Genomic DNA, 14,023 nt, shown 5'->3' with positions numbered 1-14,023 from the left:
AAAAATTTGATAGCACAGTAAAATGTCACTAATTAGGGCTGATTAAGGCAAACTGGAATCAGAGACTTCTAAAGGAAAATCACTTTTATTATGTTCAAATACATATAACATGTGTATAACAATATGCAAAAAAAAGGTGCCAACTATGCGTAATAAAGTAACCTATTAAGGTAAGTTGGAAATGGTTTGTATATCAGTTGTTTGAGATATCAGTTGTTTCTATGATTGATAAGAAAATGTTTTGAAACACTTAAAGATTTTTATTTATATATTAAAACAGCTTTTTAAAATAATAGCATCTAAACTCGTACTTTTGTAAACTAGAGATTGAATAGGAGACCAATTGGTAATGTGAACCTCAACTATAACAAGTGCTACACTACCCAGTAGGGCAACAACAGCAGTGCAACAAACAAACAAAAAAGGATGTGCTCAAAGATTATGAGGAGAGGTTGCCATTCAAATGGAGGCTGACATGGTAACCAAAGTTGGAATATAATACGTTGACTGGATTTGCAATGCATAGCAAACACCCAAACCAAAATGAACCCGATAATAACAGTACCTGTAGCAAGTACCACTTGCTTGGTTTTACATTCTAGATACCAGATTCTTTATTTCATGTCACAATCAGTAGTCTTATAGAGTCTATTTAGTCCTGATGATTATTTACAAAATATCTCAAGTATTTCTTTAACTCATAACTTCTCATAACTTTAGAGAGGCAACAACAGATTTAATTAAGAAGGACTAAATCTGCATCATGAAACAAGCACAATTTTACGATACTGTGCTGTATACCTTTTATTTGTCCATCTATAGGCAGTCTTTGCCCTGCTCTACATCACTCTCTACTCTGGGAGGCTGATCTGTCATCATTGGTCTCCCATGCCCTCTGACTTCCAATTGGTTTAGCCACTGGGGAGCCCTAGTAGGAAATTGAAGAGAAAGGGCAGGGAGGTCAGGATATTTATTCTCCTCATTCCCTACCCATGAAGTTACTTCAGGTTTACTGGGTCCCTTGACAGAAGGTTACCGTGCTTCTCAAGGCAGCTTCTCCTCGTGTTTCTCAGCTTCTGGGCACATCCCCCCTGATTTCTTGGTCCTAGGTATCGTAACAGCTCCACTGCTGCAAGGCCTAGTTTCTTATATTATCTTTCGTGATTTTCCTGCACCCTGATTATGTGTAATTTGTTCCTTTGTAAATAAATCTCTCAGGTTATCCAGGCCAGATCACAGCGGAACATGTCTATCAAGCTAAGACATGCCAGAGGACAGTGGGGAGACATTGAAGGGTTTAAATGAAGGAGTGGTGTGATCAGATTTATATTAGTTTTTACCCTGTCTGTAGTTACAATTTCCAAAACAGAAGTTACATTGGAAAACAAAGAGTTGAGGCAGAGGCACTGTGTAGTCTAGTTGCAGACATGTAGGCCAAAAATGATAGAGCTTTGCAGTGGCAGTATGTGGAAACAGGAAAGGAGTTCTATACAAGAGAAATTAGTAACCAGTTTTATATGGTGTTTGGTGAGGCTTAGGGGACAATCTGGAATTTCTGTCAGATTCCTTGCTTAAGGGAGAAAGTGGATGGTGGTTTTATTTCTTGTTTTCTATGGCATTATTTCCTCTTTATGAAATCAGCTTAAAGAAAAGTTTACATAGTCCTCAAAGAAAAGAAAAAATAATCTGGTCATGTTTATTTTTAATATTCCAAAGTAAAGTATTTCAGAGCAGGATCTATAGGGAATCTCCGTCTTTGACTCACAATGATACGAAAAAATAGCCTCAGTATAAGCCTGTCCTATTTACAGAATATAACTGGCATGAACTCTTAGATATTGTTACAAGATGTTTCCAATATACCTATCTGCTGTTGGATTGCCCCAGGAAAAGGTTTTGAGAGCAAGTGATTTATCTGAGAGTTGAGAAAAGTATCAGTAGGAGAGTGAGGAAGTGAGACAGCTAAGGCAAGGCAGCACGTAAAGGATGGTGCATATTCAAACAGGTTTACCACTGTCAACCATGAGAGCTTTATACCACCGGCATAACTCGGGAACCCTTAGGAAACACATACCTCTGTTATCTTCTCTAGCATCAAGGGTGCTAGAATATTCACACCTCAGTGCCTGCCATCAGTCACTGGTTACAAGCTGCTCCTGGGAGGTAGGGTGGCAGGAGAGGGAGGAGGGGAGTCTCATTTCCTTGATGTATCTAGCCTACCATTTAGATGGCAGATAGACTCTTTTTGGCAACACAAAGCCTTAAAGGAATGAAATGTCAGTGATGGAATTGAAAGTCTGGCTGTTGCACTAAAGTAATAGGGGCAAGGGGATTGAGGCATTCTGCTATAGAAGCTTTCTAAAAGATTATTCGTGTTTGGTTCCATAGATTAAGATTAGACAGAATTAAATTTTGACATATACTACTGATGTTCTAGGTCACCTTCAGAAAGTTACTGTAACAGAAACTCATGTTTGCCATTGAAAAAAGTAAGGAATTCCTTTGTCCGTCATCTGAGCTGTAACACAATGAGCAATTTCTTTAATGAGTAATATAAAATGTGAGATAATATTTGGATGTTAAATTTCAAATGTCTTCTCTACACTAGCATTTACTCCCACATACTCATTTTTCTTCCTATTCTAGTTGAAAGAATTCAGAGTCAGTGGGATGAAGTACAGGAACATCTTCAGAACCGGAGGCAGCAGTTGAATGAAATGTTAAAAGATTCGACACAATGGCTGGAAGCTAAGGAAGAAGCTGAGCAGGTCTTGGGACAGGCCAGAGCCAAGCTTGAGTCATGGAAGGAGGGTCCCTACACAATGGATGCAATCCAAAGGAAAATCACAGAAACCAAGGTTAGTTTCAAAGATAAGTTCTTAAAATAAAATATACTGGATAAAATTATACCATGGATTAAAATTTAATGGGCTTTGATGTACATTTATTAAAAGAAAATATAAGCTGGAATGAACAGTGGTCTTTTCGGTCAAAGGAAGGTAGAGATAAGAGGAAAATTGATGGTTAATAATCTTAATTTTGTTTAATACTATAGATATAATGAGCTGGTTTTCACATTGCACCATGTCTTAAGATCGCTTGAAAGTTGTTGTACATGCTTATGTAGTAGCATGAAGTCAGTCAGATGGGCTTAATTCCTTCCTAGAGAAAGTAACAGGTTTACTCCTTCCTGCTTCATTTGAGGGCAGTGAATGGAGAAGGGAAGGGTGGGTGTATGAATAAGGCAGGGGGAAGGTGTACTCTCACTTTCTTCTCTCATCCTCTGACCTCCAGCCCAACTTCTTTCTCTTTCATCTCTTCTTCTTGCTCTTTACCCTCAAAACGTCATCATATATTTATCTACTTAATAACCTGGAACTCTTCAGGATAAAAGAAAGAGAAAAAGGAAAAGAAAGGAAATTTGTTTGACTATGTTTTATCAAACACTGTGCATGGTATTCTACATACACTTAATCATTTCAAGCCTCCTATGTAAAGATCGGTTGGGAAAGACCTTAAATGCTAAACAATGGGTAGTCTCTAGGGGATTTTAAGCAGAGAATAAACATGATGGGAACTTGATGAGACTAAACATTTGATCAAAACCCTCTATAGATTTTTTTTTTCTGGTAGCAAAAGGGTTTCTGCTAAATAAGTATCTGAATCTCAAATTACCTATGTCATCTGAGAAAAAAAGACAAAGTTTTCTTGGATAGAGTGGCTACCATTTCTAAATTAGTCAGTGTTTAGAGTATGCTAAGCTAGTGTATTTATACTAGGCTTATTTGAAAAATAAACCCTGAAATTTCAATAGCTTAATACAATGATGATTAATTCTTTGGTTGTATCGTAATCCAGTAGTGATCAAAGAACCCTTCTTAGGAGCTCTCCCCTGAATGGTGGCTTGGAGATCCAGGCTTTTCCCATTTTATTAAATTATAATTTTAAAATCATGACTGCCCGAGGTCATTGCAGAAGAGTAAGAGACCATGTGCCCAATCCATAGTATTTTATGGCCAGACCTAGAGATTATGGACATCACTTCCACCCACATCCCATTGACTAGAATTTAATTTCAGGAAGAATAAAGGGAATAATGAACTAGTGAGCTTTTAGCCAGTCTCTGCCATAGCTACTTTTCCAAAAGGCCTGAGCTGCTATGAGGGTAAAATTTTTATTTACACAACAAGAATGTTAGAAAGACACACAGGATTTTACAAATTCATCATTACCTCTCTTGGAAGCAACACCTAGACAAGTAAAAATTCTCTCCCCCAAGATACTTGTTATCACTAAGGTTTTCTCCCGTGAATGAGCACAGGTGACTTAGGAATTTCTAATAATGATTTTTCCAGTTGCTCATCTGACTATGTGAAATGTAGAATCCATGTGGTTATTCTTGAAGGATCTGACCTGATCTACAAGGTACTCAGTCTGTTATACTATTTCTTTTTTGTCTCAAAAATTCAAAATTCTATGAATCTAGCATGAAACAAAGTGGTTAAGTGGTGAGGAAGAATTAATAGGGAAAAAGAGTTTGGACTGGAGCCTTGAGTTAGATGAGGGAAGGAGAGATGAGAGGCATGGAGTGATAGAGTTGATTAGGGCAAAAAGACTCTGAAAGTTGGCAATTGAGAAATACTCTTAAAACAGATAAGAATCCTGAAGCGATGGTAGAAATGATTAGGATTTAATAGGTCCTGGAAAAGCCTGGGGCTTTAAATAAGACAAAAGGAATTGGAAAAGAAAATATGAAAGGAGAAAACAGAATAATTTTATCAAAACAAGTAACATGTTTTAAACACCAAAGACAAAGACAAGATTGTATTATAATTGCTTCTGAAATCAAAATTTGCTTTTGAAAAATCAGTCTAAAAGTGCATCATAAAAATGGCTCAGCCATTATCTATGGAAACTGATGTTATTTGTGTTCATGTTTAGGAATTTAAAGATATATAGTGCTGCAACTTCAGTGTAAGTTCATAATACAGATAAAGATGACCAAAGCTGTAATTTTCCTGTCCAATTCCTGAATGACATATGTTAAAACTTAAAGTAATCTTAATGCTAATACTAATAAGTACTTGCTATTTGTCAGAAACTGTGCTGATCACTTTACTTATATTTGCTAATTTCATCCTCTCAAAAGCCTTCCATGAAAAGTACTATTACTGTTCTCAGTTTACACATAGGAACATTGAACGTCTAGAGAAGTTCAGTAACTCCTCTTAAAAGTGGCCCCAGTTGGGATGTGAATGCATAGCAATTACTTTTGTGGATGAGCTCACAGATTTCCTCTTCTACCCATTGTCTGCGTGGCTAAAACAAACCAAGAAAACACTAAGGACGAGAACGGGAGACAACGGCAATGTGCACTGACTCAACAGATGGAAAATGAAAGCAATGAAACAGTGTACTGGGCAGAAATTTTCATATTCTCTTTTACTATGGAAAACCAAGGAGATAATTGCAAACTGCATTCCATTTTTGACAAAATTACGAGTTTTAATTCTTATAAAATCCAGGAGCCTATAAATGGAGGACTGCCTTTATGTGTTATCACTACTGAGTGGTATTAGCTGGCTTGTCACTTCAAATTTTCTTTCAGGAAGAAAATGTGAAAATAGACATAATCAGACACTGGTTAGTTTGACCAGGATCTCCTTGCTCCCTAAAGTCTGTCTTAGTCGGTGTGTCTAGGATTAGGGAGAGCTGGTGAGCCTCGTAAAGCAGTCATCAGGCTGTGTCTACAGAGTTGGAGAGCTGTGATTACAGCAGCCAGCCTCCCTTGCAGGAGCATCACTGATGCCTACCCTCACGGTCACAATGAAATGGTTTCAAAGCCAACCACCAGCACTGTCATACTGTGCAAACTGAAACCGCTCACCATACCTGAACTAAAGAAAACAATCACTCCTAATTCTGATATTTTAATGATTCATAGTTGCTAATCTTTGTCTATAATCTCTTCCATTTCTTATCTACATATTTTAATTGTCTTCATAATGTAGATGAAATTTTGAATTCTGATTTTAAAGTTAGTATTATTATATAAATAGATATATTGCTACATAACTTCTAGTAATTATCATTTTTCACCCTATAATATTTTATTAAGTTCCATCTTTTACCATTTCCCTACTGATGAGACATTTTGAAAACCTCCTCTCGGTTAGAAAAACTAGGGGAGAAAAAATGAAACCAATGACAGCCCCTTCACAAAATAGAAATCAAATCTGAGATGGCATCTGGGAAAAGTTCATCTTGAAAGCGTGGTCAAGGCAGATGGAGATCACAATAGGAGAATCTTTATTTGACAAAAGAACAAACTATAGCTCAGTCAATAATTAATGTGTATATCATTAAGAGGTGCCCATAATGTATGTTTCATTTCTTTCTTTCCAGTATAACCCGTAAATTTGTTTTAGAACAGAAACATAAAGTAGTTGATTTTGTTAATCACATGACTTCACTTGCACTTCTCCATGGCCCGAGTAAAACAATAATGTTCTTTTGAGATGGAAAGACAGATATTAGGAAAAATCATACAGGATTTCTGTCCTAATGAAAATCTCTGCCAGTAGGCAGTGACAGAATCCTATGAGAGATGATGCCATTTAATGTTCATAAGAGATAAGATGGTATGCCATTGGTACTAAAACTGCCAGTATTGGTCACCATGGGATTTATTCCATTTGGCAGAATCTTGATTTACTTCACAACCTCTTCCCTAGGCTATTAAGATCGGTTCAAACTTGGCAATGGATTCTTTGGAAAAATTATTTCTTGATGATTTTAAACTTCCCTTCCAGTGTCTGGAGAGATTTACCCAGGCTCAGAGTTTTCATTTATTTTTTTCCCCTTTCAGCTTTTGAAAGAGAAATTCCTTTTTTTCTCTGTTTTGTGATTGCTTTTGTGTCAAATTCAGCATAAAAGCTTTTCAAACGTGACAGTATTAGCTGTTTTGTGCTTGCTGAGCTAAGGGTACATGAATTCAATAGAGAAGTGAAATCTTGTTTGAGCCTAGCTGATTTGGCTATATAATACATAAAACTATCTGAGGTGTTAATACAATAATTTCTCAAATTATTAGATAAATGTTTCCAAGGCTGTATTTTGAAGACATTATTTAGGAAACTTGAAATATAGATACACTGTAATCATGTTAATTTTAAAAGTTGAACTTGTTATGTATAGTAAATCTGGTAGCTATTTGAGGATTGGAAATTATCTTACTAGGAAAGAAACTAATTAGGGAGAACTTCTTTTTCAAATATGGAAGTAGAGCCTTGTAATTTTCATTGTTTGGGGGCATGAGTGATATTAGATAGCATCCTTTTCTACTGTAAAGATACATACAGTAATAGAAGCTAAATTTTTGTTTCACATGTTTTATTTACTTTTTAGATGAGCACAAAATTAAATCAGCAAATTGCCCCACACTGGTATTTTTAAGTTTAGATTTCTGATACAATAATGAAAAGCATTATCAGAAAACTTTTGCCAGGACCTGTTATTTCTTCATGCATTTTCTTTATTCCCTTTTGTTCTCCCCTAAAGCTTCAACATGATTAAGGAGAAAGAATCAATAACCTGACAGTACTTTTCCTCCCAAAGTATATATGAAGCTATTAAACTTCTCAAAGCATACAGAGTGCTCCCTACATTACTGATGAAGCACAGGAAATAATGGATGGTTTCCCCAAGTACTACAAAAATATATAAACATTTAATGCAGAGTCACCAAGATTTGAATAGCATTAGGCTCTGATTGCGACTTATTTTGCCTCATTTCCTTTACACACTTTAACTTATTCCATGTTTGAAAATATAATGTGGCAACTCTGTGAATCCACTCCCCTACAAAAAACAACAAATTACAAAATTGTTAAAATTGCTTTTCTAAACTCTGGATATTAACCAAAGGTTGCCAACAATATGTAAATTGCTGAACTTCAGTAAGAACACTAGGGTTTGAGGCTTTTAACTTAGCTTATTCCCTTCACTTTCCCCCAGCTACACAGTAGCCTTGAAAATCAGTCTTACACTACCAGAGAGAGAGGATAGAAATTATATCAAGCAGTTTTCTGACCATGACAGTATGAAACTAGAAATCAGTTACAGAAAAAAAGATGGGGAGAGAACAAACATGTGGAGATTAAACAATGTGGTACTAAAAAACCAATGGGTTAATGAAGAAATCGAAGAGGAAATCAGAAAATATCTCAAGACAAATGAAAATGGAAACCCAAAACTCCAAAATCTATGGGTTGCAGCAAAAGCAGTTCTAAGAGGAAAGTGTCTAGTGATAATATAGGTCTTCCTCAGGAAAAAAGAAAAATCTCAAACTTACCTAACCTACCCTCTAAAGGAATTAGAAAAAGAAGAACAAACAAAATCTAAAGTCAGCAGAAGGAAGGAAATAATAAAGATCAGAGAGAAAATAAGATTTGAGATTTAAAAAGTAGAAAAGATCAATGAATCCCAGAGCTGATTTTTTTTTAAAACATAAACAAAATTGATAAACCTTTAACCAAGCTCACAAGAAGAAAAGTGAGAGAACCCAAATAAACAAAGTGAGAAATGAAAGAGGAGAAATAACAACCAATACCAGAGAGATACAGAAAATATTAAGAGAATACTGTGAAATTATATGCCAATAAATTGGACAACCTAGAAGAAATGTACAAATTCCTAAAAACATACAACCTGCCAAGGTTGAATCAAGAAAAAAACAGTATAACAGACCAATCACTACTAGCGAAATTGATTTTTGTAATTAAAAAAAGAAAAATCAGCTCCCAGCAAACAAAATTCCAGGACTGGCAGCTTCAAGGAATTCTACCAAACATATACAGAAGAACTAATGGCTGTCCTTCTCAAACTATTCTAAAAAGTTGAAGAGGATGTACACTCCCAAATTCATCCCATGAGACCAGCATTACCCTGATCCCCAAACCAGACGTTACAAAAAAAAAAAAAAAGAGCCATTATCTGTGATGAATACAGATGCAAAAATCCTCAACAAAACATCAGCAAACCAAGTCCAACAATATATAAAAAGAATCCTGTATTATGTCACATCATTAGTCATTCGGAAAATAAAAACCACAATGAAATACCACTTAATACTCACTAGGATAGTTAAAATTAAAAAGATAGACAATGATGAATGTTGACAAGAATGTGGAATCGATAATTAACAATAAAAATTATAAATAAAAAATGTAGAATAATTATAACCCTTCTGCATTGCTGATTAGAATGTAAATGGTGCAACTACTTTGGAAAAAAGTTCGTAAGTTCCTCGACATATTAGTGGAATTACTATATGATCTAACAGTGCCACACTCAGGGTATATACACAAGAAAAATGAAAATATATGTCCATACAAAGCCTTTGTGCAGATGTTTATAGCAGCATTATTTATCATAGCCAAAAAAGTGGAAAGAACCCAAATGTCTATGAACTAATAAATGAATTAAAAATATGATATATCCAACAATGGAATATTTTTCAGCAATCAAAATGAATAAAGTACTAGTACCTGCTATAACATGGATGAATCTGAAAAACATGATGTTGAGGAAATAAGCCAATCACAAAAGACCATATATCATATGAGTCTATGAAATATCCAATAAAGGCTGAGGGGAGGGAGAGAATGGATAGTGGAAAGTGACTGTTAGTGAATATAAGGGTTTTCTTGTGGCTGAAGAAAATGTTTCAAAATTAGATTGTGGTGCTGGCTTCACAACTTTGTCAATATACTAAAACCCACTAAATTATGCACTTTAAATAGGTGAATTCTCTAGTATGGAATTATATCTCAGTGAAGTTGCTCTCAACAGTTATATCTGCACTTAAGACTACAGATCTCTTCTCATTTCTTCAAGTTTATAAACAGCTTTAGAAACATAGTTGCTACCCATGTGTCAACAGCAGAACCTATTCTTTGTGTGCCGTTATACTAACTTATTCTATCCCTGGCCCTGGCCCTGGCCCTGACCCCAGACTGTCTGGAGATAGCAGAATTACTGTATTCTATCTGAGGCAAGGGCATACCTACATAGGTATGTCAGTTAGGATGGGCTAAGTTATGCCACAGTAACAATCCCCAAATCTAGAGGCTTAACACAAAGTTTGCATTTTATTCATGTTACATGTCCACTGTATATTCACAAGGGGTTTCCACTTAGCGTAGATACTCAGGGACGACAGCTGATGGAGAGCTGCATCTTGACACATACTTCCATGATCAAAGAGGCAGGGAACATAATGAATAATGCCATTGGCTCTTAAACCTTCTGCCTGGAAGTGACAAGTAGCCAAAATCTGTTATATAGCCATCCCTAATTCAGTGGGGGTACAGGTGTATAATCCTCTGTATGAAAAAGGCACTGAATGTTTATGAGCAATAGTGTGGTCTACCCCAGTAGGCTTACGGGATTTGAAAAAATAGCCAAGAAAATGCAGCTTTCTGGGGATTTGTCCTCTGGCATTCTCTCTGGAATCATTTCCACCCAACTATTTCTATACCTTCTCAACCAGACTTCTCTTAGATGCCTGGAGTAGCTGCGTGATTTGTTAATTACAACACTGCTTAAGCCTTTTGATAAAGTCAGCAAATTAAAAAAGAGAGCCCAGATAAAGAGAATGCTTTCCAAACTGTCATAATGAAATTAAGGTAATGAAGCACTTGAAGGGCTTTCCTCCTTTCTTTTTGTATAAAACTTATTCCAAAGAAGCTGGAAGAGAAATGGGGCCTGAAAGTAAAGAGGGGGAAAAATAAATTGTATGCCATTAGTTTAATTATAAAAATTCATTACATGAAGCCATGTAAGACAGAAAATAATGGAACTCTAATGGGTTGGCCGATAACACATTTACTAGCCTGCTCTCAGCTTGTAGTCATTGTTGAAAGGACAAAAAAGTAACAACTTTGGTATGTAGTCCTCAGAGCTATTGAAAAGATTAATCATTTCCAGTAAGCTGGAAAATGAGGGCCAATTTCTCAAATAGTATCCCCTATGTAGAGTGTTACCTTCTGAAACAGTTGTTTGGTAATGCCAGAGGTTTAATAGATGAGTCTTGAAGTTAATGGTGAGAGGTTTTGCTTTTGAAATAGCTTCCTTACAGATATTTTAACATTTCTATTATAAATCTATAAAGAAGTCTTATAGGTCATTTTAATTCACACAAGCAAGAAAGAAATTCTATTTCTTTTTTCCTGATAAAGATTTATAGAACACTAATTGATACTTACAAATAAATTGTTTAGTGATTTTTAAAAAATAAACCAAATATATATTTTTTCTGCTGTCATAGTTTGGCTATGTCTTACTTTATTATACACAGTAATTTTCCAATCATACTATGACCATCAAAGAGACTATTTTTCTATGGGGATGGGGAGGTAATTAGGTTTATTTATTTTTTTAATGGAGGCACTGAGGATTGAACCCAGGACCTTGTGCATGCTAGGCATGCACTCTACCACTGAGCTATACCCTCCCCCAAGGAGACTATTTCATATTCTTCAAAATTCAACCAGTTTTTAAAAATTCTTTTATATAGAAGCATATCTTCTTTAATTAGACTGAAGCTTGAATGTTTAAGTCAAGAAACCTGCAACTTTGATGCCTCTTTCACTGACTAGCTATGTCACCTTCAACAAGTCACTTGACCTTTCAGTTTTTGTACGGGCAGTCATGGGATTGGGAAAGAGGAGAGAGGATAACAAAAGATGAAAGTGGATATGTATGTAAGAGTCATACACTTGAGGACCTTGTAATCCAAGGAGAAAGGTTTGGACTTTGTCTTGTAGGTAGCAGCCACCATTGAAAGGTTTTACGGAGGATTAATGTGGTTATATTTGCATTTCAGAAAGATCAGTTGAACTGCTATATGTGGATGGAAGGGCAGGTCTGAGAGTAGAGGGAGGGAGCCAATAAAAAGGTTATTGCAGGGTCCAATCAAGAGATAGTGAGGGCTTAAATTAAGGCAGTGGCAATGGAGATGGAAAACTTGGCTATAAGGGAAAATTATGATACAGCCTTAGTGTGGGTGTGCTCCCTGCCTCCTCCTCCTCCTTCCTCAACGTACACTGCACAGGGAGGCAGTTGGGTTAGCGACATAACTTTGAGGAGCACCAACATTCACAGGACAGGCAGAAGAAGAAAAACTTGAAGCGTGAGAGGGTATAGAGGAGACCCAAAGCGAGAGGACCAGGAAAGCCCCAGAGCCTCAAGAAGAACGGAGCAGTCAGTAGCGCCAGCTGCTGCAAACAAACCAAGTAAATGAGAGCCTAAAACTTTCCGCAGACATTGGCTGTTGGTGCCTGAGTCAGTCAACTATTTTCACAAAAATGCTGCATGACAACTTCAAAATGCCAGTGGCATACAACAATAAGCGTTGATTTCTTCTTCCTGAGTTTGCAGCTTGGCTGGGGGTGGCCCTGCTTCACACTGCAGGTTGCTTGGGGTGGCTCTTCTCTGCATGTCACTCATCCTTCTCCAAGGATGAACAGGCTAGCCCAGGACACGTCTGACTTATGGTGATGGCAGAAGTATGAAAGGGCCAGCCCCACAGCAGGGGCATGTTTCCAGCTTCTGCTTATGTCACGTCTGTTAACATCCCATTAGGAGCAGGCAAAGCAAGTCCCGTGGCCGAGCTCGTTACTAAGGGCAGGGAGGTAAACTGCCTTTCATAGCAGGAAATTCAAAGTTACATAGCAAAGGCCATGGGTACAGGGGTGGGGTGAAGAACTGAAGCCAATAGTTCAATTTGCCATAGTGACTTCTGTCAGAATAGTTTTAATGAGGTGATGATGATGGAAGCCTGATTTTGATGAATTATAGAATGGCAGGAATGTAATCAAGTTGAGGCAGTGAGTGTTTGTCTTCTGAGGAGCTTAACTGTGAAGGGAAAGGAAATGATTGCAGATTTTGTTGTTGTTTAAAGATGGGGGAGAGACTCATGTTTGGAGGCTGTGGAGAAAGACCTTGCGTGGAGGCATGAGTTTGAAAAGATGCTGAGGGAAGGAATACATCGGGAAGGATCCCAGAATAGATGTGTCCAGACAGAGGTATCAGCCTTTTTGAGCACAAGTCACATTTTTCGCTGAGATGAGAGAGAAAGATGCAAGATGTAAAGTCAAGTATTTCATGACATACATGCTTCATATGTTAAATTTCCCCTTTGCAATTGTAGGGAGAGTCATTTGCTGTGAGATTTCTTCCAGTTTGTATTATCAGGGACCAGTCTAGAAATCACACTGGATATTTCAGAGAGAATTTAGTACAGAGGACTGCTTCCATGGCTAATGACAGCATGAAGTCCAACAGGAGAGAGTAAGGCGGCTTAGAGTTTAGTAACATCAGGAATCTGTTACCAGTTTAAAGGCTGGAGGACCACCAAGTATTACCAAAGCCCATTTCCAGCTAACTTGACCATTGTGGGGTCTGCAGAGCCGGTACTGAAACTACAGAGATAGTGTCTGTCCAGTGGGAAATGGAGACACAGAGAAGACACTGCCCACATCAAGAGATGGGGAGATACACTAGTTTCACCCTTCCTCCTGCTCTTCTGCCTTCTACCACATTCTGTCACCCACCTAACCCAGCTAGAAGCCAGCTAGTAAGAAACCCCGGGAACTGCTGATTCCCTAGTGTGGTTAGTCCATCTGAATACTGAATAGAGTAGGAGATGGGCAGAGAACGGGTCTAAGAGCTAATGCACTCTTAGCTGTTAGCTCACAGAACTTTTTTTTTTTTTTTAACAAATCTCTTAGTTCATGTATGTGTTGATGAAAATTAATCAATAATGTGTGAAAGAAGTGGAAATTTTTATTTGAGCTAAATTTTAGGATTATAACCCGGGAACAGCATCTCAGAAAGCTCTGAGAACAGTTCTGCCCATTAAAAGTCAAGGCATAGTTGAGTTTTTTGAGACAGAGGGCTGTACATTAAATGACGTATGATTGACAGTTTACATGGTCCAGATTTAAACATCATCCTGGCC

At 37.1% G+C, this 14,023-nt stretch overlaps 1 protein-coding gene across 3 annotated transcripts in view; it reads left to right on the top strand.

Annotated features, from left to right (window-relative positions):
• Positions 1-14,023, top strand: part of DMD (dystrophin) — a 1,854,428-nt gene that overhangs the window by 1,357,666 nt on the left and 482,739 nt on the right. For all 3 annotated transcript variants that reach the window (XM_031673322.2, XM_072956638.1, XM_072956633.1), the window contains one exon: positions 2,647-2,858. In XM_031673322.2, the coding sequence (XP_031529182.2) occupies positions 2,647-2,858 (212 nt within the window). The remainder of the gene's footprint in view (positions 1-2,646; positions 2,859-14,023) is intronic.

Source organism: Vicugna pacos, chromosome X (genome assembly GCF_048564905.1).
Source record: "Vicugna pacos chromosome X, VicPac4, whole genome shotgun sequence".
Lineage (NCBI taxonomy): Eukaryota > Metazoa > Chordata > Mammalia > Artiodactyla > Camelidae > Vicugna > Vicugna pacos.
Note: the sequence above shows the minus strand (reverse complement) of the source record. Positions and strands in the feature narration are given on the sequence as shown.